This window comes from Canis lupus, chromosome 19, assembly GCF_048164855.1.
Source record: "Canis lupus baileyi chromosome 19, mCanLup2.hap1, whole genome shotgun sequence".
Lineage (NCBI taxonomy): Eukaryota > Metazoa > Chordata > Mammalia > Carnivora > Canidae > Canis > Canis lupus.
Genome location: NC_132856.1, coordinates 42,389,976 through 42,417,935, shown reverse-complemented (window position 1 = coordinate 42,417,935; position 27,960 = coordinate 42,389,976). Strand labels below are relative to the sequence as shown.

Here is a 27,960-nt window from a genome sequence, read left to right as displayed (position 1 = left end):
ATCGAGGGAAAATACTTTCAAACTTTATCAAGAACTATTCACCAATATAAAAAAAAATCATACCACCAATTGCAGAGCTGGTTGTAGTCTTTGAATTACCACCTACATAGCACATTTGTGTCTATAACCAATAAAATATGTGCATGCCACTCATCAGTAAGACACATCCTTGTCTGTCTGCATTTGTAACTGTCATGTCCACAATGAACTGCCTATAGCATCTGATTGCTTTATTATGTCTCTTAATGCAGTCCTGACAAGAAATTCATATTGAAATGCATAATGTTTTATTATAAATTCCTTTTTAAAATTCCTTTTTGATATTTTAGATAGGGTAGCACATTATTTTAAAAATATTCTTTGTATGGGCACAACTTATTAAATATAAATTTCATTTCAGGACCATAAGTGAGATGTTAGAAAACATAGACTATAAAAAGGAGACTTTGAGGGTACCTGGCTGGCTCAGTTGGGGGAGCATGTGACTCTTGATCTCGGGGTTTTGAGTTCAAGCCCTGTGTTGGGTGTACAGTACAGATAACTTAAAAACAAAATCTTTGAAAAAAAAAGAAGGAGGCTTTGATTTTGACAGTGTTGTCAACCTTTTATCTATCTTCTATCTAACCCTTTAGTTCTTTCTTATTTTTTTTTAATTTTTATTTATTTATGATAGTCACAGAGAGAGAGAGAGAGAGAGGCAGAGACACAAGCAGGCTCCATGCACCGGGAGCCCGATGTGGGATTCGATCCCGGGTCTCCAGGATCGCGCCCTGGGCCAAAGGCAGGCGCCAAACCGCTGCGCCACCCAGGGATCCCTAGTTCTTTCTTAATTAACTCTGCTCCTATCACTCATTCATTCAAAAATATTTATTAACTCTCAAATGTTAGGCCCAGTTTTGGGTTCTTGGAACATACCACTGATATGTCTGGGAGAAAGGAGTTCATTACATAGGAACCAGCCAGTGCTAGGCTTCAAGAGGGGAGGTCAGTGTGGCTCTGGTGAAGCAAATGAAGGGTGGAGAATAGATGGAGTCAGAAAGGCAGCAGATCACCAGAGAATGTGGAACCTAGCAGGCCCCTCTGAGGAGCTAGTTTGGCTTTTACTCAGAACATTATAGACTTAAAAAAATATGATAAATGAAGAGTCCTATTTATTAGAAATGTAGAACAAAGAAGGAAGAGGGGTGCCGGACTGGCTCAGTTGAGCATCTAACTCTTGATTTCAGCTCAAGTCATGATGTCAGGGTGGTGAGACTGACCCCTGCCTCAGGCTCCATGAAGTCTGCCTGGGATTCTCTCTCCCTTTTCCTCATGCCTGTCCCCCAACTCTCTCTACCTCTCGAAGAAGAAGAAGAAGAAGAAGAAGAAGAAGAAGAAGAAGAAGAAGAAGAAGAAGAAGAAGAAGAAGAAGAAGGAGGAGGAGGAGGAGGAGGAGGAGGAGGAGGAGGAGGAGGAGGAGGAGGAGGAGGAGAAGGAGAAGAGAAGGAGAAGAGAAGGAGAAGGAGAAGGAGAAGGAGAAGGAGAAGGAGAAGGAGAAGGAGAAGGAGAAGGAGAAGGAGAAGGAGAAGGAGAAGAAGGAGAAGAGGAGGAGGGGGAGGAGAAAGAGAATTGCCTTTAGTCACCCACTTCCACTCCTTTCTTCTATTCCTGATCTCAGAGCAGAGCTCTCCAGACTTCAGGGAATAGTATCTTTTGGTTGGGTGAGGGTCCTGGTAGGGTTGGATTCAGTAGCTCCTCTGGAGCAGCATGATTTAGCCACGCCTGATTTTGTCCTTAGAGAGTCATGCAGTTGGGTTGGGTGTCTGGAAATCTCCTGATCAGGATATCCTGGTGGTAGCTCTGCAGCCTTAGACTGCTTCCAGATTTAGTTTATATACTAAATTGGGTTAGCTTTTCCCCCAGAAGATATTGCATCTGTGTCAGGGGCTTAATTCTCATGGGCTTCTTTTCTCCAAAAACCTAGTCTTTGCTTGGAAGCTTTTTTTTTTTTTTTTCTTTAAGGACAGATTTAGTAGGATATAAACCTTTGCATCCTAATTAGTCAGCGTTATCTGTGGTTTGTTTAAGAGCATATCCTGTACCCTGTTTTGTTTCTTGCTTTGTGACTACGGATAAGTTACTTAACCTCTCCACCTCAGTTTCCCCATCTATGAAATGATAATAGCAGGATTAAATTTGATTTTCATGTGTAGCAAAGTCCTGGGCCCATAGGAAGTGCTATTTATTATGGCAAATACTAATGGTAATAACAATATTCTTAGAATCCAAATGTTAGGTCATAAAGCAAACACCACCAAAACTTAGTTTAAAAAAATTCTGAGTTTATTTAATTGTCAGTTAAAGATGTAAACCAGTAGACAAACTTTTACCGAATAGTTTGCAGAGAAATGTCAGGGATGTTTAAGGACTAGAAAGGCAGTTTTATGGCATTTGTGCTAATAAAAGATAAAAAATTAGCATTCCAAATGGGATGGAATGAATCTATGGTCTGTACATATATGGTGAAAGCAGTCCTCTTAATTTTTTTTTAAGATTTTATTTGTTTATTCATGAGAGACACAGAGGAGAGAGAGAGAGGCAGAGACACAGGTGGAGGGAGAAGCAGGCTTCATGCAGGGAGCCGGATGCAGGGCTCGATCCCAGGACTCCAGGATCATGCCCTGAGCCAAAGGCAGGCACTCAACTGCTGAGCCACCCAGGCGTCCCAAACATTCATTTTTATGAAAAATAGATTATACCTAACCTTGGAACTAGAACTTAGATCTGGATCTTGTAGCTGGAACTCAACATGGACTTTAGACATGGATTTAATCTGGATCTTAGATTCACCTTACACCTGGGAAATGGGCCTAGAATTGGACCTTGGATCTGGTCCTTGAACCTCTGCCTTGGATCTGACTGTGTGGATCCAGACTTTGGGTCTTGACCTGAACCTGCACTTTGGAAGTAGTTGAGTGTACCTCAACCTTGAACATGGGCCTTGAATCTAGACTGTGAATCTGGACCTAGATTTGACATTAAGCACTAACCTTGGACCTAAGCCTCAAATATGAACATAGATGTTGGACCTGGACCATGGATCTGGATCTTAGATATAGTCTTTGGAACTGAACACTGACCTGCTCCTGAACTTTGTTGTAGATATTGGATATGGAACTGGTCTGTAAGTTAGTCCTGACATTAAACCTGGTCCTTTGGGCAGCCCGGGTGGCTCAGCGGTTTAATGCCGCCTTCAACCCACGGCCTGATCCTGGAGACCCGGGATCGAGTCCCACATCAGACTACCTGCATGGAGCCTGCTTCTCCCTCTGCCTGTGTCTCTGCCTCTCTCTCTCACTCTGTATCTCTCATGAATAAATAAATAAAATCTTAAAAAAAAATAAACCTGGTCCTTGAACATGGACTTCTATATTGATATAGAATAGTATCGTGGATCTCAGATTTGAACACTGAACATTTGAAACTTGGATCTGCCCTTTGGGCTTGAATGTAGGGTGTAGATCTGTGTTTGATCTTGGATACTTATATTGGTCTTAGGCTTTGGAAATGGGACATGGATCTTGAACCTGGCCCTTGACCTAAATGTAGACTTAGGGACCTTGTTCTCAAGCTCTGGACCTGGACCTTGACCTCAGATTTGGGCCTAGATCTTGGAGTTGGCCCTTAGATCTCAAACTGGCCCTTGGACATAGAACTGGACCTTGGACTTGAACATCAAATCTCATCTGTGGAACTCTCTTTGTCTGTGATGTTGGACCTGTCCTCAGTCTTCAGTGATGGATCTAGCCCTTGCAACTGTTACTTGAATGTCAACATCTAAACTGAGACTTTGACCTCATGTCAAGACCTCATACCTAGACATCAGACCTACACTAGGACATTGACCTTGGACCTGGAATGTTGATCTGAACCAGAACCCTAGATCTAGACTGGGGGACCTGGGTCTTAGACTGGAACCTTCGTTTGGGACTCAACTTGTCCTGGACATTGAACTCAGACATGGGATTGACTTGGATCTTGGAACTTACTTTTGACTTTGACTTAGATGTCTAACTTTGGTCACAGAACTTGGACTTTGGGCACTTGTTTTGGTCTCTTTTGTGTTACTCCATCAGCTTATTATCTTTCCATGGGGGAGGGTAGCCGCAGACTTGGCTAGGAAGTAGAGTACTTCCCCTAGTTATTGATAGCTGGCACTCCTGATCAATCCTCCTGTCAGTTTGCCGGGTGTTTTGAGCTGGACTTTCTATTTAGTCTGTTTACTCATGGGAAAGAATAGGCCATATGGGCTGCCATCTATTGCTGGGTTAGGATTTGGGAAATGCCTAGTCTTGCTCACCTTGTTCTGTTGTGTGGGGAGACCTAAGATGCCCTGCTGCTGTGTTGTTCCTCTAGTCTGGAAGTCTCAAACCAGTTCTACTTCAGAGAACTTTTCAGAGTTCCCTTTGTTTTTTTGCATTCTTTTCAGGTTTATGGTTGTACTCAGCAGGGAGGAGCAAAGATAAATGGGTCTACACCATTTTGTCTATACTGAAAGTCATTGGTCATTGCTGTTCTAGGTTACTCTGTTGAGAGTTTTGCTAAAGGTGAGAAGAGATATGGGACAGTGGCATGAAGGAGATGTGGTGTGAAAATTTGCTTTTATTTATTTTTTATTTCTTAAATTTTAAGTAGACTCCATGCCCAAAGTGGGGCTTGAATTCATGACCCTGAGATTACAAGTCACATGCTTTACCAACGGAGCCATCCAGGAGCCCCTACTTATTTATTTTTAATGAGAGGAACTGCAGCATGTTTGTAACATCTCTCTCCTGATGATGCAGGACGCATAGGCAATAATTACTGGAGCAATGCCTTGAATAGGTGGCAGACAATAAGATGTCCTGCACAAAATGGGGAAAGCTTTAAATAGGAGGTTGGAAGGTTTGTCTATTGTTTATTCTAACAGGAGTGATGCAGAGTACATGAGCACAGATGCAGGTAGGTGCTCAGTAAGGTCTTAGAAGTCTATGGAGTTTCTTTCCTGGCTGTTAACTTCCTGAAAGAGGAGGCAGGGTTAACAGTTGGGCAATGAGGAAGAAGAAAGAAGCTATTGGAGGTTTGGAGAGAGAATATATGAAAAAGTTACATAGGAGAGTGAATGAGCAAATAGTCTAGGTCTAGAAGACATGAGAGACGAATATAGAAGACTATGATTTAAAAATAGGATTTCGGGATCCCTGGGTGGCGCAGCGGTTTAGCGCCTGCCTTTGGCCCAGGGCGCGATCCTGGAGACCCCAGGATCGAATCCCACATCGGGCTCCCGGTGCATGGAGCCTGCTTCTCCCTCTGCCTATGTCTCTGCCTCTCTCTCTCTCTCTGTGTGACTATCATAAGTAAATAAAAATTTAAAAAAAAAAAAAATAAATAAAATAAAAATAAAAATAGGATTTCAAGATTTTAAAGATGGAGGGATCCTAAGCAATGTCAAAGACCACACTATGGATAGCTTAGTGCTATTTACAAAGCAATGATACCTATGTCTGGTGCTGAACTGGGCAACAGTGATAAAAGCATGAGGAAACCAGTCTCCTCTGGAGTGGTTAGTGTGCAAGCCACACTGGAGTGGGCTGCTGGGAAAAGGGGGATGAGCCTGTTAGAGCAGACAACTGGTGTGGGTTTGTTTGTATAGAGATGAAGAAACAGAGGTAGCTGAAGAGGAAAGTGGAGTTAAAAAGATTTTGAAAGATGGGAGACACCAAAACATGTTTGAATTCAAAGGGAAGGGACCCAGCAGAGAAAGTGAAAGTGCAGTAGAGACTAGAAAATCAAAAGAACAAGGTGGGATTCAGAGCACATGGAAAGACTGGCTTAATGGGAAGCAGGACCCTTCCTGTATTGTAATAGGAAGAGAAGAGAAGGTGGGAGCATATGCAGATACATTTATAGATTTGGATGTGAGAAGATTCTCTAAGACACTTAGATATTTCACTCTAAGCCCAAAGGTAGTAGGACACTATAAATGCTTCAGCCCATCATCTTCCACGCAAGGTAACCCCCCTATTGGCACAGAGGACCTGCTCTTGCCAAGGTCACAGTGACCTCCATGCTGCCACATTTAGAGGGTATTTTAAAAGCTTCATCTTTCTGGACTTCATAACAATATTCAACATTGCTTCATTCTCCAGAAAAACTCTTCTTTTGACTTTCCTGATCCACACATCCTTGTTTCTTTCCTTCCTTCTCTATTTCTTTATCTGCTTTGTTAGCTTCTGCAAATATTTTTCACAAATTCTATATAAATTCAAGGTTCCTCACTACTCCCTGTATGGTAAATTGTCATAGTTATGGCACCCCTCCTCCTTCCCAATGATTCACACCTCCTAGTATCCATGCCCCCCTTATAGTTTTGTCACACTTGGACCCTGGGCTTGGCCACATGACCTGCTTTGGCCAATGAGATATTAACAAACATGATACAAGCAGCAGCTTAATAAGCTTATGAATGGGGGCCTGTCCTCTTGGAACCCTGAAACAATCATGCTATGAAGCAGTTCAGGATAAAATACCACATTTGACCCACCTGCTGAATGCAGCCACATGAGTGAGTCCAAGTGACACCAGCAGAATCACCCAGCCAATCCAGAGACACATAAAAATAAACTACAGTTTTAAGTCACTAAATGTTGAGGTGATTTGTAATGTAGCAATGGTTAACTTTCATTCTCATCTATAACAGAGACATGGCTAACTTTAGTGGCTTTGTGCAAAACAGAAAAGTGAGTCATAAAAACATGCTTCTATTGGGCAGACACATCCTTGTTCAAATAAAAGTTGCCCCTTCCCCTAGGATGCAGCCCTACCCCTGGTGCACAACATGCATTTGGGCCCACACTCAACTTTGTCACTGGGTTCCTTTATGCACTAGACAAGCTACACACATGTGTGAACCTTCTGGGAGATTTCTACACAATCCTCTCCATTTAGCATAGACCAGAAACTTGGCTCCAGGACAGTTTTTTTCTTAAGTTTATTTGAGAGAGAGAGAGCAAGATGGGGGGCAGATGGAGGAGAGAAAGAATCTCAAGCAGACTGCACTAAGCACAGAGCCTGATGCAGGATTCAATCCCACGACCCAATCAATCATGACCTGAGCTAAAATCAAGAGTCTGATGCTTAACAGACTGAACCACCCAGGCATTCCTGGGACAGGTTTAATTATTCCACTTAAGGAGAAAGAGAGAAAGCACCTAGAATAGTGCTCCTAGTCTTGAAGATTCAGTAGAACACTGACTTTTATTGAGGAAGACAGGCCAAGTGGTGCTTATAGTCACTGCATTTTTCAGGCAAGTCAATTAGGCAAACTCCTCCTTGAAAAGGATGAATAGTTCTTAGAGAAAAGAGGAGCCATTACTGCTCTGAACCACCCATGAACATTCTGGAAAAGAGGTAGATAGCTAGATTCTAGAGCAGGTGGAAGTGAGGAGCTAGATCCTCAGGTATGTGTGGTGCCCAGCAAAGATGGTGCTACGATCCCCAGGCCTCCCTGGTCCTAGGTCTCTGAGAAAAGGCTGGGCAGTGCAGCCAGTCTTCACAGACCAACAGGCTTGCATCAGGCTGGTCCTGGGCCTCCTGGTCCGGCTGCACAGTGGATGCCTCCCTCTGGACTGTAGTGCACAGGGCCACAGCGCAGCTGGGGCTCCTCTTCCTCATACCAGCGCTGTTCACTGAAGTCAGGGAAGAAGGCTGCAATCTCTCTGCTGGCGGAAATCACAGAGTCTGCAAGGGGAGGTAAGAAAGAGAAGGAGTTCTCATAAGGAGTGCCAGTTGGAGGCAAGAGACAGTTATAATCAGATTCAGAAACCTGAGCCTCTAGTTCTGCCTCCTGACCCTAAGTCCTGAGGCCATGTCTGCGGAGATGGCCACAAAAGAAGAGAAATGTATTTGGGAGGAAAGTTTATGGCAGGGTTACCCCTTAACTCCAACATATGGCCTGACCACCAACTCCAAACCATCCTCTCTTATTGGTGGCCAAGGACAGGGGAGGCGGACTCACCAGAGCCATGGGTCGTGTTGCGGGTGTCAGTGAGGCCGAAACTTCCACGAATTGAATCTGGAGCCACATGACGTGCTCGAAACACTCTAGTGGGTCCCATCAGGGTCCTCCAGAGTTGGATGGCATCCTTGCGGGCAAGGATGTAGGCTCGGATTGGTCCGCTGTGTACAAAAGGAGCACATGTCAGGAATCTGGCTATGTGGTTGAGGAGGGCACACTGTGAGCAGGGCATGAATAAAGGCATACTATGTCCTGAGAGTTACCCTGCCTTTCTAGCTAAGGACTGATGCTGCTTCAAGTAGTAAGTGATGGAAGGCCACTCCGTGTATACATGAAAGGCCACAGAGGTCAGCATAGTGGCTCAGTAGCATTTAACAACACTCTTCTCTAGCCATTGGACCAATAACCATCATGGGACAAGTGGCTACCAGGTCAGTGTTGGCTTAGTCATAGCCTCAAGTCCATGTATCTTCAGACACTTAACACTGATTACAACTTTAAAGAGTGTCAAATGAAACTTAAAAATTTAGGGAGCAAGAGAGATAATTTTTTAAAAGATTTTATTTATTTATTCATGAGAGACACACACGCACACAGAGAGAGAGGTAGAGACACAGGCAGAGGGATAAGCAGGCTCCATGCAGGGAGACTGACGTGGGACTTGATCCCAGGTCTCCAGGATCACACTCTGGGCTGAAGGTGGCATTAAACCGCTGAGCCACCTGGGCTGCCCCGAGAGATAAATCTTGGTGGATAAAGATGCCAAAACGAAAATTAGAAGTACCTGGCCATGTACTCCACCAGCCGCTGATAGAAAAAACGCCCTGCAAGGAGAGAGTAACTTCATCAAGACATTGGTGCCCAAGAGAACGTTTGTACTTCTGCCTCCTTACTCAAAATAACAAAAATTGTTTTATTTTTAAAAAAGATTTGGTGTACCTGAGTGGCTCAGTCAGGGTCCTGGAATCGAGTCCCACATTGGGCTTCCTGCTTAGCAGGGAGTCTGCTTCTCTCTGCCTCTCTGGCCTTCTGCCCCTCGTCCCCTGCTCCTCTCTCTGCTCATGTTCTCTCTCTCTCAAATATTTTTGAAATAGATTTTATTTATTTATTCATCCACTTTAGAGAGAGAGTGCAAGGGAGAGGGGCAGAGAGAGAAAGGGAGAGAGTGGAGCCTGATGGGGGGCTCAATCCCATGACCTTGAGATCATGACCTGAGCCAAAACCAAGAGTCATATGTTCAACCGACTGCACCACCCAGGCACCCCAATAAAAACTGTTTTAGAGAAAAGAATAAGGACATACCTGGGTCTGAATCTAGGCACTGCCACTTACAACCTGTGCAATTTTGGGTAGGTCATTAATTTTCCTAACTCAGGCTCCTAATCTTTGTACTGGAGACATAACAATACCTACACCCCATAGGGCTCTAGGGAAAATTCAATGAAATCATGAGCACCAGGACAAGGTCTGAAATAGTAAACATGCACTAACTACTAACTACTGATATCATCAGGACATAAAACTAAATTTTTGGTTAGGACTACGAAGTGGAACCCTCCTAGAAAAAAATTTTTTTTTAAAGATTTAATGTATTTATTTATTTGAAAGAGAAAGAGAGAGTGCAAGTGGGGGGAGGACCAGAGGGAGAGGGAAAAGCAGACTCCAAACTGAGCATGAAGCCAACACAGGGCTCGATCCCATGGCTTGATCCCACGACACGGAGACCACGACCTGAGCCAAAATCAAGAATTGGACACTCAATTGACAGCCACTTAGACACCCCCTGGAAAATATTTTCCGAAGATTGATGATCATGAAAAGTTTGTGTATCAAGCGAGACTTCAGAAGAATGGCCACAGTATTACAGTTGGTAGGTCAGAGACAGCCTGCTATTGTGCATCCAGGTGAAAATCTCTCTTGCACACATCTTGAGACAGAGAAGTCTCCCATTCAAAGGACTGTTGATCCTACCTTCATGCTCTTGGTAAAACTTCTGGCATTCTTCTTTTCTCCACAGAAGTTCTTTCATTCGTACAATAAGGAACTTGTTGCTCAGAATCTGCTGATGAACAGCCTGGATAAACAACCACATCAAAGATAAAAATTGGTCAAAGGGACCTCTGGAATGAATAGGAGACACAGACTGATCAAAAGAACCATGAGGACCCACCAGAGCCCAGGACTTGAGAGTCTGTCCCATAGTTGGGTAGGAAGAGAAAGAAGGTGGAGTGAGGTAAAGACTTTCAGTCACATGGCCAGAGCATGAGCCTCGGGTGCAGGGGGCAGGAAGTGCCATCTCTGCCCTTCTGTTCCTACAGCCCACATGACCCGCTTCTCGAACCATCCTAAAAATATTTTGATAGTGGTCCTGCCTTGAGTTTGTCCCATTCTCTCCAAACTATCACACTCAACAGATTAAGAACACCATAAAAATATATGTCACACTCTGGTCAGAACCTTACTTATGGAATGAGGTACAACTACTCTAGCCCAGTGTTCAAGGCTGTACTGTCCTTGTCCTCCACCTCTTCCAATTCTCTAGTCCCATCACCCCAGCCTGCCTGTGGCCCTCAGATCCACCATATGTGTTCCTGTTTCAGTGTCTCCCTCTAGGGAATACCTGCCCTCCTGAACACTAACTGAAGCCCATCCTTCCTTTGAGCCTGGCCAGGTCCCAACACTTGCAGGCCACCATTTCTGACTGCTCTGGTCTTCCTCTGCACCACAGTGTGCTTACCTAGCAGAATTGCTCAGCTAGTACTTATCCAACTATTGTAGGCAGAACCCTACAATGACCCTCCCCTAGTTCCACCCAGGTTCTGCACCCTACTCTCCAGGACTGTGAATATGATGCAATATGATTATATCATATGGCAAAAGGGATTTTCAGGTGTAATTAAGGTTGCTATCAATTGACTTTGGTGTATTTATTTTTAAAAATTCATTTTAGAGAGAGAGTGAGAGTATGTGGTAGGGAGGGGAGAGGAAGAGGGCAAGAGAAAGAATCTCAAGCAGACTCCCCACTGAGCACAGAGCCCAAAATGGTGCTCAGTCCAATGACCCTGAGATCATGACCTGAGTTGAAATCAGGAGTTGGATGCTCAACCAACTGAGCCACCCAGCCACTCCATCAGTTGTCTTTGCTTTAATCAAAAGGGAAGTTATCAGGATGAGCCTGATTAATCATATGAACTTTTTAAAAGCAGACTTTTATCTGGCTAGCAGCTAAACGAGAAGTCAGATTTAAGCATGAGAAGCACTGAACACACCACTGCTGTCTTGAAGATGGAGTGAGCCATGTGATGAGGAATGTGAGTGGTCTCTAAAATCTGGGAGCAGTCCTTGCCTGAAGGCAAGCAAGGACATGGGGACCTCAGTATTATAACCATAGGAATCAAACTCTGTCAACAACCCGAACAAATTTGGAAGTGGATTCTTTCCCAGATCCTCCAGCTAAGGAGCCAGTCAGCCAACACCTTAACTTTGGCTTTGTGAGACCCTAAGGAAAAATCCAGGAAAGCCTACTGAACTTCTAAATTCTAGAATTGTGAGATAAGAAATGTTGTCTTAAGCTGCTAAGTTTGTGGTAAGTTGTTACACAGCCAGAGAAAACTAATATACATACATTGTCTTGAGGTTTGGTTCTTCTTACTGTATTGGACCCTTATATTTTTTATCTGCCCCAATTCTCCAGTAGATTTTTGTCTTCTTAGAGTCAGAGTCCACAGGTCCTAGCTTTGCCTCCATAGCATCTTTCATAGGACTGTGCTGTCAGTCTTCACAAATGGCTCTGCAGCCCCAGAAACAGAAGCAGTGCCCAGGGCATACAGTAGAGGCTTAGGATTCCTTCTTACCTCCAGAATCAGGGGGTGAGCAACAGCATCAGGCTTGATCAGGGCCAGAGTAAGCTGGAGAGCCTGAGGGCTTCGCAAGATCGAGGTCATCTCACTCCTGCCATCAGAAAGCTGGATTAAGGACCCCTCCATGCTACGCTCCCCACCCTCCCTACTCTGGAGCCATGTAACCTTGAAAGCCAACAGCCATCTCACTTTCAAGGCCTATGGTGGTTACATACAAAGGAGTTACCTATTCAGGAGAAATTCAAGATTAAACATTACTTGTCTCTGCCAATGGTCCCTTCAATTTCTAACTTTTCATTGTGTTTTAGAGGATTTACAATTTACATTGCTAAACAGCCTGGCCCCAAATGTACAGTAACTGTTTCCATTCATAAGGCTTTCTATCCCATAGGGTGCTCCCATCAATTCTAGAAGTGGAAGATTGGATGGACAAGAATTGGGATGTTGCCAGGATACTCTTAAAGAAGTCTGCTGGATACATACCATCTCTTATCTAATCTTACATAGAGATCAGGATCTCCCCTGCCCAAATCAATTCTTTTTTTTTTTTTTAAAGATTTTATTTATTCAGGAGAGACTCAGAGAGAGAGGCAGAGACACAGGCAGAGAGAGAAGCAGGCCCCATGGAAGGAGCCCGATATGGGACTTGATCCTGGGACTCCAACCGTTGAGCCACCCAGGCGTCCCAATCAATTCTTTAATATACGCAGCTGTCCTCAATGGCAAGGCCTGTGGATATGCAACTCCAAGGTCAAGGACCACTTGTAACCATTTTGTATCTGAAGCAGCTGAAACAATGCCTAGGACAAAGGTCAGTTTAATTGACTAATGGAACCTATACAGTCTTGTTCTGTCTATCTTTGTATTTCTAGAGCCTAGCATAGCATAAGAGCTCAATAAATAATCATGGAAATGATATAAGGAACATAAAAGTATTTCTTAAACTGGACCAAGAGAATGTGGGGTATCTCTCAACTGTGAAATTCTATTCACATGTGAGAAACCGATCATCTGATCAGGACTAAGGACTAAGTATAAAAGATTACCTAGTGGAGCTCCTAAATTTGCCAACAAATATGGAGAAGACTTCCATGAAGACACACAGGAATAGTCTGGACAACACTTATTTCTTTTAGGCTGAAAGTAGCCTGACAATCATGTTAAAGGCAGTGCTAGGGTCTCCCCTACTCATGTCCTTTCTACAGCTTTCAGCTGGATGCTCCACTCAAACCACAAAATTAAGTCCAGCCAACCCACTCTCCCTAATATCCCAGGTTGTGAGTAACTGAAAGCAAAAGGAAGCTTCACCATAATCTAAGGAGAGACAGCCTTAACATCTCTCCCTCACCTTCCATATCCATGTTATCACCAAGTTCTGGCAATTTGACCTAAGCAGTGTCTCTCAAATCCATACAATCCTCTCCTCCAGGGCCACCACCCTAGCCCAAGACTTCATCAACCCTCATTGGATTTCTGCAACAGCCTCCTCGATGGCCTCTCAATTTCTACTCCTGCCAGCCTCTACAATTTCCACACAGCAGCCAGTGTACTAAAAATGTAAATCTCATCATGTGAGACATTTCCACAGTCCAAAATGTGCTTCCTCTGGTTACTGCCTATCCATCTACTAGATTTTAGTTCACTTCCCCTATTATGGCTTCTCGGACCTTTTCTTCAGTTATGTCTTCACTCATTAGGTAAGCTCCATGAAAGCATTAAAAGATGCTCACCTATGCAGAGTGTCTAGTACATAATTGAATCTCAACAGTATTTGTTGAATGAATGAATGAATGTGTCTCATCCAGCTATTGCAAGGCCAAGCTGCCAGGGGCCCTCTGGGGAAGGATGTGGCTCCTTTCCGAATGCCAGCCAAGTAATGATTGTCTTGGCCCTTGATTTACAACAAATGTTGACAGATCAAGAAACTCGCTCAACTTCAAAGTTGCTTTATCAGAGAATCACAAATTTCAGAAGTTGCCAGGGTATTCGCCCCCTCACCTGAGGTGCCCATTCCTCTGCTTCAGGGAGCGGGGGGTGGGGGTGGGGGTGGGGTGGGGCAAGCCCCTCATCCTCCCAGGCGCCACGGGGACCCGCAACCCCCTAACTCTGTCTCGGCTCCCCGTCCTCTACCCTCCCCCGACACCTGAGGCCCAGCTCCCCAACACCCCAGGCTCTCAGCCCCAGTTCTTGACACCAATCCATCTCCTTGCTGCCCCTCATTTCTCTAGGCTTGCAGCCGCGGGACTCCTGCCCCCTGCACCAGGGCCTCAGCGCACCCCGGATTCTGAGCTGTTCTGGCTCCCGCCCAGCAGGAGTTCAGGTCTGGATTCACCTGGTTCTCCACCGCGGCGCCCGGCCACCAGGCACCGCGGTAGCTAGCCTGCGCGGCCCAGGCGGGGTCTTTCGGGCGTTCGGCCGGGCAGCCCTTCCGGGGGTCCTTGCCGGGAAGCCGCGGACCCGGCCGGAAGTGGAGGCGTGGTGTGTGAGGTAAGGGGGAGACGGCGCAGTGGGAGTGGCCGGGCGGAGGCTAGACGGCCTGCGGGCCCAGCGCCGGTGCTGCGGGTGGCCCTTGTCTCTCCGCAGCGCCTGTCCCGGGCTGTACGAAGGGACGGGCCGTCTCGGGCGGGAACTGCCCCTCCGCGCCGGCTTGGGCGCCCTCAGGCGGGAGGGAGGCGGGCGTTCCTGGGCGGCCCTGCGCGGGGGAGGGGGCCGCCTGGCAATGGGACGGAGCTTGCTCGACTCGTTCTGTTACTTTTCTCTCTAGGGTAGTGCCTGGCTCGTGGTTGCTGCCCGGTACTTGTCGGAGCTACGTGGAGGGCGAAGAACTTGGGCGCTGCATCGCGAGGGCCGTGGCAGCCGTCCCAAGTCTCGCGCTCAGGCGATACCTAGACCCGAGGGAGCACAGCTGAGGTGGAGGTGGTGACCGAGGGTTCTTACCTGGGCTCTGGGTTTCCGTAGGCCGTGAGGGAAGCTAGTTGGAAGGGCCTTGGACATGTCGCTAAGGAACGTGGGGTAGGGTGGGTGGGTTCTCCAGCAGCCTGTTGAAGCAATGCAAAGTGAGGTGAGGACTGCGGGTATTCCTGGTGTGTGGTCTAAGTATGGAGATGGGATAGTGTGGCAGGTTGAAGAAGGGTGGTGACATTTTTTCTTGGAGTCACTGAATTTGAGAAGAGTGAAAATAAGCCATAACTGTCATCTATATCTTTATATCTACACACACACACACTCATATATATATATATATATATATATATATATATATATATATATATATATATCTGATTCTAGTGCCAAGTATACAGGTGTTGCACTTCTGGAAAGTTGGAAGGGAGGTCTGTGATTCTGGTAGCTTGTTTCCACACGATGTCTTTCAGAAAGTCCAGTCCTGCTTGGCTGGTGAAGGCACATGTCCCTTCTTCTTCTTCCTTCTTCATCCTTCTTCCTTCTTCCTCCTCCTCCTCCTCCCTCCTCCTCCCTCCTCCTTCGTCCTCCTTCTTCTTCCTCCTTCTTCCTTCCTCCTCCTTCTTCCTTCCTTCCTCCTCCTCCTTCCTTCCTCCTCCTTCTTCCTTCTTCCCTCCTCCTCCTTCTTCCTTCCTCCTCCTTCTTCCTTCCTCCTCCTTCTTCCTTCCTCCTTCTTTCTTCCTTCCTCCTTCTTTCTTCCTTTCTCCTTCTTTCTTCCTCCCTCCTTCTTCCTTCCTCCTTTCTTTCTTCTTCTTTCTTTCTTTCTTCTTCTTTTTTTTTTTCTTAAGATTTCATTTATTTATTCATGGAAGACACAGAGACACAGGCAGAGGGAGAAGCAGGCTCCATGCAGGGAGCCCAACGTGGGACTTGATCCTGGGTCTCCAGGATCACGCCCTGGGCAGAAGGCGGCGCTAAACCTCTGAGCTACACGGGCTGCCCCACATGTCCATTTCTGCCTTCACAGCATTAGAGTAAACTTAACCATATGCTACTGACCAGACATCAGGTTTTAGTCTTATTTTCCAGGTGTTTCAGGTCCAATTTTATTTTCTATTCCCTTTTTTTTTTTAAGGTTTTATTTTTAAGTAATCTCTATACCCAACATGGGGCTTTAGTTTACAAGCCTGAGATAAAGAGTGACGTACTCCTTTTTTTTTTTTTTAAAGATTTTATTTATTTATTCATAGAGACAGAGAGAGGCAGAGACACAGGCAGAGGAGAAGCAGGCATCATACAGAGAGCCTGATGTGGGACTCGATCCAGGGTCTCCAGGATCACCCCCTGGGCTGCAGGCGGCACTAAACCGCTGAGCCACCAGGGCTGCCCTACCTTTATCTTCATTAACATACGTTTGCACTATAGGGATTTTGCTGATTTTTAGACCATGGTCATTAGCTCACTTTTCTGTCTAACCCACACACACTGGCGAAGGCTTTAGTTCCATATTTTATAGTTGTTTTGACTACCCTGAGCAACAAGCCTATATAATGAAAGGAAGGGCAGATAGGATTTTAGGAGACTCAATAAATAACACCTTTTTTCTTTTCTTTTTTAAAGATCTTATTTTTTTTTTTGAGAGAGAGTGCACTCGAGAGCACAAGCAGGGGGAGTGGCAGAGGGGAAGAGAGAGGGAGACACAGACTCCCCACTGAGCAGGGAGCCTGACTCAGGGCTTGATCCCAGGACCCTGAGATCATAACCTGTGCCGAAGACAGCCGCTTAACTGACTGAGCCACCCAGGTGCCCAACACCCTTTTTCTGAACTTGGGCTCAGAACCAACAGAAATAGAGTAATGGCAGGCAGGTAGAGACCAAATGTCAGCTTATTTAATACTGGTAGAGCTGTTGGAGAACATATTGTGAGAACCAGATTCGCCACCTTCTAATTCTGTGCTGCCAGACTTCAATGCCAGGTCTCCTAAAAGCCTTAAGTAACACCAAAAAGAATCTAAATCATTAATAGGACATACAAAGTTATGACAGCATTGCTTCACATTCACTGAATTTAGGAAGCAGATCACCTTGAGCTTGTAGTAGATTTTGTCCCTAGAAACCTTTTCAAAGACTCATACTCAATGTGAGGGACGGTGAATAGGCTGAAAAGGTCTTGACTCAATGTCACTGTGGCTCTGGTAATTCTATAACAGTTATTGAGTCTCCTAACTTGTGAATCTAAACTCGGGAGAATCACCTATTATGAGATTAATTATGACCTGTGTTGATTATATTCTGAGGGGCCTCTACCTGCGTCTTGTCTAGTCTTTGTTTTTCAGCTAGTGGTATTTAAGACGATGCCACCTTCTTACAGTGTTAATTTACAATAGTAGCAGCCCCAAACCATGTCTTTGAGGTGTCTTTCTTTTTTGTCCAATATATTCAAATTTCTTAATACCGTTTCTCTTTTGGGTCCTGTGTTTCTGGCGTCCCCAAGCTGCATTGAGGGTAAGCTCTATGACATGGCTTACCCAGCCCCACTGTGAGCAGCTCTCAGTTGGCCACTGTTTTCTTCTGTAGAGTTGGTCAGGCCCAGGACACATGGCTCCTATGCGTGGGGGACAGGAGGGTGGTCCTTTACCCCGTGAGTTTTAGTTGAGCATTACTGTGGCAGGTGTTTTTTATTTTTTTATTTTTATTTTTTTTACCTGAAGCTACTATTCTAAAATTTGTTGCCTCAGGGACCCAGTGAGAATTGAGACCTTTGCCATTCCTCCAGATCCTGTCTCAGCTTCTGAGCTTCTGGATGTGCCACATGAGTAGTATTTCTTTCAGACACTTCTCTTTGGGCATTTTCTTTTTCTTTTTCTGTGTTCCCCTACTCCTTTCCAGAAGGCTCATTGAATTTCTGACATTTTTATCGTTGGAGAGAAGGAAGACCCATGGAACCAGCTCTTTGCTAGGCTACAGAAAGTGGGGAAGGAATGAATTTACATAGCCATGCCCTAGAGATTTGTCTCTCAGTTGTTTTCCAAGATATCAACTTGCTTTTTAAAAAAATCTCTCAAAAAAAAACCCCCCAAAACCTCTTTTCCTTTATTTTCGTTCTTGTACTGCTTCTGATCTTATGGAGCAGGTTTCTTTTTTTTTTAATATTTTTTTAAATTTATTTATGACAGTCACACAGAGAGAGAGAGAGAGGCAGAGACACAGGCAGAGGGAGAAGCAGGCTCCATGCACCGGGAGCCTGACATGGGATTCAATCCCGGGTCTCCAGGATCGTGCCCTGGGCCAAAGGCAGGCGCCAAACCGCTGCGCCACCCAGGGATCCCTGGAGCAGGTTTCTAAAGCTATGCATTTCTTCTTGGACTTTGTAAACATATGTGATTCTGTAATACTGTTCCAGGCCCAGGCTTTTCCCATCTTCTTAATCTCCATGGCTGTGGTAATTTCATCGAGTGGTTTTTCTACTTCAGTCTGAGAAGATGATATGTTTTATTTGTAATAAGGGCATTGTTTTTTTTTTTTTTACAAATAAAACCTACCATCTTTTTAAGATTGAAACTGCATTGTAAATCTCAGAACTATAAAACCATAGAGGTGTTTTTTTTTTTTTTTTTTTTTTTAAAGATTTTATTTTATTTATTCATGATAGAGACAGAGAGAGGCAGAGACACAGGCAGAGGGAGAAGCAGGCTCCATGCAGGGAGCCCGACGCGGGACTCGATCCCAGGTCTCCAGGATCACACCCCGGGCTGAAGGCAGGCGCTAAACCACTGCGCCACCAGGGCTGCCCTGTTTTGTTTTTTTTTTAATCTTATTTATTTATTCATGAGAGACACACACACATACACAGAGGCAGAGCCACAGGCAGAGGGAGAAGCAGGCTCCATGCAGGAGCCTGACGTGGGACTCGATCCCGGGTCTCCAGGATCAAGCCAAGGGCTGAAGGCGGTGCTAAACCACTAAGCCACCCAAGCTGCCCCATAGTCAGAGTTATTGACAGACCAGCAAGTGGGGAGTAAACCATGAAGGGGAAAAAAAACCACACATGAATTCTGGTTTTGTCCTTTGGCCTTGAGTCTAGCTCAGGATATAAGGGATGGAATTTGGGACAGCCCTTCCATTCTGTCCGCTGGGCTGGGCCTAACAAAGTCTGGAACTCATACACTTGTGCTCCTTAGCATATGTGGAATTTTTTTTTTTTTTAAGATTTTATTTATTCATGATAGACAGAAAGGCAGAGACACAGGCAGAGGGAGAAGCCGGCTCCATGCAGGGAACCCGATGGGGGACTCAATCCTGGGACTCCGGGACCACACCCTGGCCAAAGGCAGGTGCCAAACGGTTGAGCCACCCAGGTGTCCTGCATATGTAGAATTTAATTGCAATTTAAAGGCCCTGGCCTCTTGAACTAGCTAAAAGACATAGTAAAGGACCAAATACTTGTTTTACCCCAGTATCTAAAAGGCGTGTATGGGGAAGGACTTCCCTGTAGTTAAATTTGTGGCTCAGTAGACCCTGCTCACCGAGGTCTTCCCTGCTGCTTAGGCTTTGCAGATGCCCCACAAGGGAAGGCAGTGGGTCTCTGCTAATAAGGCCAAGGTCAGTGCCCACACCTTAGCCCTTATGTGCTTCAACCACAGAGATTGTGTTAAGGACTGGCTTTACTGAACCATGTGACTGGCATTTTGCTAAGGTACTCCTTCATCCCAGCCTGTACATAAAATCAGTTAGAAAAACACTTGCCTGTGAACAAAGTGGCCTGCATTTCAACATGGCCAGCTTGAAAAGTGAAATGCTTCAAGTGGTGGTCCCATTGTAGCCTCAACTTGTATGTGATATTTTACTCTCCACATTCCTCACCAGATCTCTCTTTTCTGTTCTTTGCCAAATCATGAGATCCTAACATTCCTTTGAATGAAACATCCCTCCACCTCTGTCAAAAGGCAGAGCCTATGCCTGTGAAACTTACAAAATAGAGCAACAGAACCTGTGGGCAGCTGGTTCCCAAAATAAGGGAAGAAAGGGTCAAGCTACCCTTAATCTGGCTCTATGTCCCTGAAGCTTCAGCCAAGGGAGAAGAGTTATGAGAAGAGATCAGGAGTATTTAGAGGAAATCTTCCTCTTGGACCCAAGAAACCAGTCCAAGAAACATTTGCTTTCTAGTAAAGTTGAGAATAACTTGGTTTCAACCTGTGTGTTTGGCAATTGGTTGAGAGATTGGCTTAGAGAAAAAAATGAATTCATTTGGGATGTGAGTTTGGAGTGATGGTAGGACATTCAAGCAGAAGTAGCTTGGTGGTAGTTGGATAAAGTTAGGTTTGGGAATTGTCAAAGGGGTGATAGAAATACGTCAGTGAAGAACTGACCATGGGAAAGAATGCAGAGAGAAGACAAGGTCAAAGACCAATCCTTCCCCTGTCTAAGAATAATTAAAGCCGGGCGCGGTGGCGCGCGCCTGTAGTCCCAGCTACTCGGGAGGCTGAGGCAGGAGGATCGCTTGAGCCCAGGAGTTCTGGGCTGCAGTGCGCTATGCCGATCGGGTGTCCGCACTAAGTTCGGCATCAATATGGTGACCTCCCGGGAGCGGGGGACCACCAGGTTGCCTAAGGAGGGGTGAACCGGCCCAGGTCGGAAACGGAGCAGGTCAAAACTCCCGTGCTGATCAGTAGTGGGATCGCGCCTGTGAATAGCCACTGCACTCCAGCCTGGGCAACATAGCGAGACCCCGTCTCTTTTGTTGAGGCCAAAAAAAAAAAAAAAAAAAAAAAAAAAAAGAATAATTAAAGACTTGTTTATAAAGGGAATGCCTGGCTGGGTCAGTCGGAAAAGCAGTGACTTGATCTCAGGGTTGTGAGTTCAAGCCCAATGTTGGGTGTAGAGATTACTTAAGTAAATACATAAGCATAAAAAAAAAAACTTGTATATAAGGGAAAACAATGATTGATTAAATCTAGCAAAAGCAAAAACAGTATTTATATATGAGAAAGAGTAGAGAAGGAAGAAGGAAAAAACGGTTTTATGTAAATGGTGGCTTTTGTTTCCTGTGGGTAGACTGCTGATCAGCTGGCAGCCAACAAAAAGGCCAGTATTCTTTCCTGCAGCAACTGAATGGATTATAAAATAATACAACTTCACTTGCTTATGGGTTCCCCAGAAGACCTTTAGAGTTCAGGTGAGATTTAGGTGTCAGGCTGTCTCTGGATAAATAATGTCTATCAGTATCCACCTTCAACTAGGCCAGGTCTGTTATTTCCCTTGTCAGAATCTCTGACCTCCCTTTTAATCAGACTCCGCTCTAGTCTAAATTAGCCCTGAAAGTTTCAGTCTCCTGAAGTAGCAACGTGAGTTGAATGTTGTTTTGGGGGCAATGTCTGTATAGTAGTATTTAGACTCCCAAATATTAGCAATGCCAAAAGAGTAAGTGAATCCTAGATACTGTTAAAAATACTTGAAACCCATTTCATATCCAGTTTACTCACTGGCCTGTTTAATCAGGAGAATAAGACCCAAGGATTGTTTAGTCACGTTTAGCTAATGAATATTCATAAACCAAGTGGATCATGACTGAGTGAGCATTTACTTTAGAGAACAAAAATCCTGATAGAAGTTTCTAACTTTGAATCACCATCTCTGCTCACAACTGCTAAAACAAATACTTTCCATTAAAAAAAATACATTTAAATACCTTCACACTTGCTTTTTAGATGAAGTGTGTATTTTTTTCTTTTGCTGTAGATGTTATAAAGAACTTTTAATCTCCTGAGCTCCACTTCTGCCATTAGCTACCCAGTTTTCCCAAAAACTCAGGCATGATTCTTGGTTTCATTTTTTGCAAGATTGCGCTCAACGATCCTTCAGCAAACCTCTGTCCATTTAACCTTCAGCTGTACCCTAAATTGGATCACCTCTGGCCATCTAGCCTGAGTCAGCCTCATCTCTTCATGTACTGTCATCTCTTCAAGCCTTCTGTGGCTTGTTTTTCATACAACCATTAGACTGATCTTTTTATTTTAATTTTACTTTTTAAAATAAATATATATTGGGATGCCTGGGTTGCTCAGTGGTTGAGCATCTGCCTTCAGCTCAGGTTGTGACCCCGGGGTCCTGGGATCAAGTCCCACATGAGGCTCACCACAGGGAGCCTGCTTCTCTCTCTGCCTATGTCTCTCTCATGAATAAATAAATAAAATATTTGAAATATATAATATATATATATTTAAAAGTAATCTCTACACCCATCAGGGGCTCAGACTCCACCCTGAGATCAAGAGTTGCACGTTCCACTAACAGCCAGGTGTCCCCATATTGATCTTTTTAATGCATAAAGCAGGTCACATCACTCTACTGCCTGAAGCACTGCCATGTTTTGCTGCTTTACTAAGAACAAAAGCCAAACTCCTCACCATGGCCCTTAAAGCACCATGTGACTTGGCCTTTGCTGACCTCTGTTCTTCCCGAACCACTCTTCCCTCACTCCTACCATTCCACCATCTTGTTCCCACCTCAAGGCCTTCACAGGAGCTATTCCCTCTACCTAAAACTCCTTCTACCCAATATTTGCTCCAGTCACTCCACACTGAGTCACCTCCTCAGGCCTGGCCAGATTTCATGATCTAAAGCAACACCCTCTCCCAGCATTTTCTATTAACCTTCTCTGTTTTTCCTCAGTACCTGTACCTATCTTTGTTGCTCTAGCCTACCTTTTCTTCTGGCTTTATTAAAGAGAGGAAAATCTGGGCAGCCCAGGTGGCTCAGTGGTTTAGCGCTGCCTTCAGCCCAGGGCCTGACCCGGGAGACCCAGGATTGAGTCCCACGTGGGGGAGCCTGCTTCTCCCTCTGCCTGTGTCTCTGCCTCTCTCTCTCTCTCTCTCTCTCTCTCTCTCTGTCTCTCATGAATAAATAAAATCTTAAGGAAAAAAGAGGAAAATCTAGCTAACAGCTCTCCAGCTCCACTTGCCTCCTCCCTGCATGTGTGGGTACTTGAGAGTGTGTGTGTGTGTATTCCCCTGAACCAAGTGAAGGGGATTCCAGAGTCTGACTTTCAAATATGGGGAAGTACCTGCAGAAGGAGATTGGCCTCTCTCCTACTCATCCCTTGAACCTCAACCCAGTGTTTCCATGGTCAAATGGGGTGTGCAATGGAATAGTTAGTGTGAAACCTTGACATGTATCCCCTGGGATTTAGGGCGTACGTAACCATAGAACCTGATGCCTTCTGTCTTCCTGGAGAATCTGTCCACAGCAAGGAAAAAGAGGAAGTTACCCTTGCTCTGTTTCCTTAACCCTAACAAATTTTAACCCCTACTATCGAGCCTCTTATTCTAAATCCTATACCTTGGCCCCTAACCCCACCACTGATGGTGATCTAACTCTTAACTTGTAACCTAGCCTACCTTTTCTGATCCTGACTCATTCTCTTCTGACACTGACCTAACTCTGGCCCTTGATCCTTTTTTTTTTTTTTTTTTTTAAGATTTTATTCATAGAAACACAGAGAATGAGAGGCAGGCTCCATGCAGAGAGAGCCTGACATGGGACTCGACCCAGGGTCTCCAGGATCACGCCCTGGGCTGCACCACCGGGGCTGCCCTGGCCCTTGATCCTTAAACTGAAGTGCTAGACCTTAGACTTTTGCCACAGCTCTAACATCTAACCCACCCTAGTTCCCTAATCACCACTTTAACCTTAACTTTCTAACCCTAGCCCAAGCCCTAGTCTCTAAACTTCTAACCCTTTAACCTTAGACCCGGTTTCTAGATCCTGAGATCCTGACATTTATCTTCTAACCTGGTAATCCTGCCCTAATCTCAACATTTAATCCTTAAATCCTGACCCATGGATTCTAACCTCTAAACCCTCACCCATACTGCTAACCTCCAGAACCCTGGAACCCTAGAACCCCAACCCCAACTCCACAAATGACAAGCCAGTACTTCACTCTACTGTGGACCATAGACAGAGGAATTGCAGCAACTCAAAGTGCATAGGTCAGAGGACATAGTGAATGCCAGCAAATTAATCCACCAGACACAGAACATGAAACAATAGGACTTCTAAAGAGCCAGGAGAAAAAAAGCCAGAAACACTTCCCTAAATAAAAGATGTGGTAGACCAGCAGCAAGCCTGAATAAGCCTTCAAATCTCTAAAGACAGGCAATGAAAGTCAGTCATTGTGACCATACCTCTCTGTCCCAACACAGTAGACTCAGCAGGTCATACTAGAGCCATGATGGAAGAGAATTGTCCTTCCTGGTAGAGCTCTCAGGCACAGATGGATGGCTCAGTAAAGCCCTTGCCCTAGGACACAGCAGAAGAAACCTTGGTAATACAATGGCTATCAACCCCAGGAGATAAGAGCCATAGCCAGCATTACCATTCCCCCAATTTCCCTAGCATAATCATTGGGACTCCAGGAGAAGCCCAGAAACCAGCTAACAATCTAGTTGAACAAAAGACAGGAACCCTATATGAAACCAGCTATTAAAAAGAAAAAAAAAAAAAAAGAAAGAAACCAGCTATTTCCCCAAATTCCAGGCCCTGACCTGGATGGGATTCCCAGGATCCAGTGTTCCAACATGAACCAAACTTCAAGAAACAGCCACAAATCTCCCATGGAGAGGACAGAAGGGGAAAAAAAAATTCCATGCTCGGAGTCCCTTCTCCCTTTTGTCTCATTCCCAACCTTTACCTCCACCACTAGGGTGCCCATACAAAAGAGACGAAGGGCAACAGACAGTAGTAATAGAGAACATTTGCTAACAGGACCGAGGAGGTGCTTTATCTTGCTTATGCTTATGTGACTTCTGTATATTCATTATACTTAGGTATAATTTGCTTTAAGTTGGAATACTGCTGAAACCTAAAATAAAATAAATCTTAAAAAAAAGTATCAAAATATGTTTATTTCAAAATTTCTTTTTTTTTTTTTTAAAGATTTTATTTATTCATGAGAGACACAGAGACAGAGAGAGGCAGAGACACAGGCAGAGCGAGAAGCAGGCTCCATGCAGGGAGCCTGACGTGGGACTGGATTCCGGGTCTCTAGGATCACACCCTGGACTGAAGGCCGCACTAAACCCCTGAGCCACCTGGGCTGCCCATCCTTAGTGTTTATATTCCATTTTGAGTCCTCCACATCCTGGCTGATTTTAATTGTTTATTTTTGTGTATGTGAAACAACTCTGATTTTAAGGGAACTGTACAAAAATGCCCAGAGAAGTGCTGCTCCTCCCTCATTCTTACTATCTTGTTCCCATTACCCATTTCTTTCCATCATTTCCCCAAGTACTCCCTACAGGTAACCATTCTTTTTTGTTTCTGGTTTACCTTATGTTCCCTTTGTACAAATGAGCAGATACAGGTGTAGTTTATTGTATCCTCTTCTTTGTTACACAAATGTTACATTACACTCCTGGGCGTTTTGCCTTCTCCACTTTCAGAATGCCCTGGAAAACACTCTGTATCAGCTCATAGAGACCTTTCTACCTTTCTTTTTTCTTTCTTTCTTTCTTTCTTTCTTTCTTTCTTTCTTTCTTTCTTTCTTTCTTTCTTTCTTTCTTTCTTTCTTTCTTTTTCTTTCTTTTACAGCTGCATTGTTCTTTATTGTGTATGTAACCATTCCCATATACATGGACATTTATTATTTTTTATTTTTTTATTTTTTTTTATACATGGACATTTAGAGGGTTCTCAGTTATTTGCAATAGCAATGCTATAGTGAATAACCTTGCACTTACATACTTTTGTATAGAGGTGTGTCTTCAGAGTCCTAGATTCCTAGGATGAGATTACTGTCTTGAAAGTAAAGTATATACATAGGTTTGCTAGGTATTTGTCAATAGTTGTGTTAGGTCTGTCTTAGCTATTTCCTTCTGCTATTGGTTTCTAATTTTAGTCCGTTGTGGTCAAAGAAAATACGTGGGATGATTTCAGTCCTTTTAAATGTATTGAACGGTTTTTTTTAAGATTTATTTATTTATTTATTCATGAGAGACGCACACACACACAGGCAGAGACACAGGCAGAGGGAGAAGCAGGCTCCATGCAAGGAGCCTGACGTGGGACTTGATCCTGGGTCCCCAGGATCACATCCTGGGCTGCAGGCAGCGCTAAACTGCTGCGCCGCCAGGGCTTCCCGTATTGAACATTTTTAATGGTCCAGGATATGGTCTGTCCTGGAGAATATTTTACATGCATTTGAGGAATATATGTAATTCTGTTGTTGAATGGAATGTTCTATAGATACTTAGATCTGTGATGTTTGTGGAGATTTGATAATTCCAGCCTTCTGTTTACTTTGAATCTTCTGCTTAGTTGCTCTATCCAGGATTGAAAATGGGATGTTGAAACCTCCAGCTATTATTGTGGAATTGTCTATCTCTTTAATTTGCCTCATGTATTTTGAGGCTCTATTTTTAGCTGCAAAAAATGTTTATATGTCTTCTTGCTGGATTGACTCTTTGATCAATATAAACTATCCTCTATCTCTAGTAATAATTTTTGTCTAAATTCTACTTTTGATATCAGTATAGCCGCTTTAGGTTTCTTTTTGTTGCTATTTACGCGATTTTTTTTAATCCTTTTTTTTTTCTTTTAAAGATTTTATTTATTCATGAGAGAGAGAGAGAGAGAGGCAGGCAGAGACACAGGCAGAGGGAGAAGCAGGCTCCATGCAGGGAACCCGATGTAGGACTCGATCCTGGGTCCCCAGGATCATGCCCTGGGCCAAAGGCAGCGTGAAACCACTGAGCCACCTGGGCTGCCCTTTTTTCATCCTTTTATTTTCAGTCCATTTGTGTCTTAGAATTCAAAATGTGTCTCTTATAGATGGCATCTAATTGGGTCATGTTTTTATTCATTCTGTCAATTTCTGCTTTTGATTTTTTTTTTTTAAAGATTTTATTTTTTTTATTTATGATAGTCACAGAGAAAGAGAGAGAGGCAGAGACATAGGCAGAGGGAGAAGCAGGCTCCATGCACCGGGAGCCCGACGTGGGATTCGATCCCCAGTCTCCAGGATCGCGCCCTGGGCCAAAGGCAGGCGCCAAACCTCTGCGCCACCCAGGGATCCCTCTGCTTTTGATTTTAATGTGTAATCCATTTCTGTAGTTGTGGATAAAGTAGAATTGTCCTCTGGTCATTTTGCAATTTGTTTTCTTTTTTTTTTTTTTTTAATTTTTATTTATTTATGATAGTCACACAGAGAGAGAGAGAGAGGCAGAGACATAGGCAGAGGGAGAAGCAGGCTCCATGCACCGGGAGCCCGATGTGGGATTCGATCCTGGGTCTCCAGGATCACGCCCTAGGCCAAAGGCAGGCGCTAAACCGCTGCGCCATCCAGGGATCCCTCTTTTTTTTTTTTTAAAGTTCTTCCCTAACATATTTTTATTTTTATTATTTATTTATTTATTTTTAAAAATTGTATTTATTTATTCATGAGAGACACAGAGAGAGAGAGAGAGAGAGAGAGAGAGAGGCAGAGACACAGGCAGAGGGAGAAGCAGACTCCATGCAGGGAGGCTGATGCGAGACTTGATCTTGGGAGTCCAGGATTATGCTCTGGGCCGAAGGCAGGCGCTAAACCGCCGAGCCACCCAGGGATCCCCTGCAATTTGTTTTCTATTTGTCTTACGTCTTTTTTGTTCTTCTGTTCCACCATTGTTGCCTTTTCTTGTATGTTAAATATTTTTCAGAATACTATTTTAATTCCCTTGTCTTATTTATTTATTTAGAGAGAGCATGTGCGAGTAGGAGGGGCAGAAGGAGAAAATCTCAAAAGCCAGATCCACACTCAGCATGGAGCCCAACATGGGGCTTAATCCCATGACCTTGAGATCATGACCTGAGCTGAAATCAAGAGTTGGATGCTCAACTGACCGGGCTACCTAGGCACCCCTCTTTTACTATATGTTTTAGTTATTTCCTTAGTGATCACCCTGGGGATTATAATTAACAACATATAACAATCTAGTTCATGTTAATTCCTTTTTTTTTTTTTTAAGTTTTATTTATTCATGAGAGACACAGAAAGAGAGAGAGAGGTAGAGACACAGGCAGAGGGAGAAACAGGCTCCTTACAGGGAGCCCGATGTGAGACTTGATCCCGAGACCACCATCACTACCTGAACCAAAGGCAGATGCTCAACCGCTGAGCCACCCAGG

The 27,960-nt window shown here is 44.4% G+C and overlaps 2 protein-coding genes across 3 annotated transcripts in view; one reads left to right on the top strand and one right to left on the bottom strand.

Moving 5' to 3' along the window:
- Positions 1-7,155: 7,155 nt before the first annotated feature.
- On the bottom strand, positions 7,156-14,385 carry NME6 (NME/NM23 nucleoside diphosphate kinase 6). 2 transcript variants are annotated; one of them, XM_072786355.1, is made up of 6 exons: positions 14,228-14,385; positions 11,890-11,986; positions 10,007-10,109; positions 8,820-8,859; positions 8,036-8,196; positions 7,156-7,758 (listed from the first exon to the last, which is right to left on the bottom strand). In XM_072786355.1, the coding sequence occupies exons 2-6, from the start codon at positions 11,977-11,979 to the stop codon at positions 7,592-7,594; spliced, it is 561 nt and encodes a 186-aa protein (XP_072642456.1). In that variant the 5' UTR covers positions 11,980-11,986; positions 14,228-14,385; the 3' UTR covers positions 7,156-7,591. The 2 variants fall into 2 exon arrangements, with proteins under 2 accessions (XP_072642456.1, XP_072642457.1); XM_072786356.1 differs by having other exon boundaries at positions 14,172-14,329.
- The window catches only part of FBXW12 (F-box and WD repeat domain containing 12), a 76,157-nt gene continuing 62,578 nt past the window's right edge, over positions 14,382-27,960 (top strand). The window contains exons 1-2 of the mRNA XM_072788167.1: positions 14,382-14,493; positions 14,660-14,811. The gene's annotated coding sequence lies outside the window, so the exon portion shown is untranslated. The remainder of the gene's footprint in view (positions 14,494-14,659; positions 14,812-27,960) is intronic.

Coding starts and splice junctions, on each gene's coding strand:
- NME6 (XM_072786355.1), bottom strand. CDS start 11,979: ATGACCTCGATCTTGCGAAGCCCTCAGGCTCTCCAGCTTACTCTGGCC. Junction 8,860..10,006: donor GTTTTACCAAGAGCATGAAG/GTAGGATCAACA, acceptor CTCTCCTTGCAG/GGCGTTTTTTCTATCAGCGG. Junction 8,197..8,819: donor CTGGTGGAGTACATGGCCAG/GTACTTCTAATT, acceptor TTTTGTACACAG/CGGACCAATCCGAGCCTACA.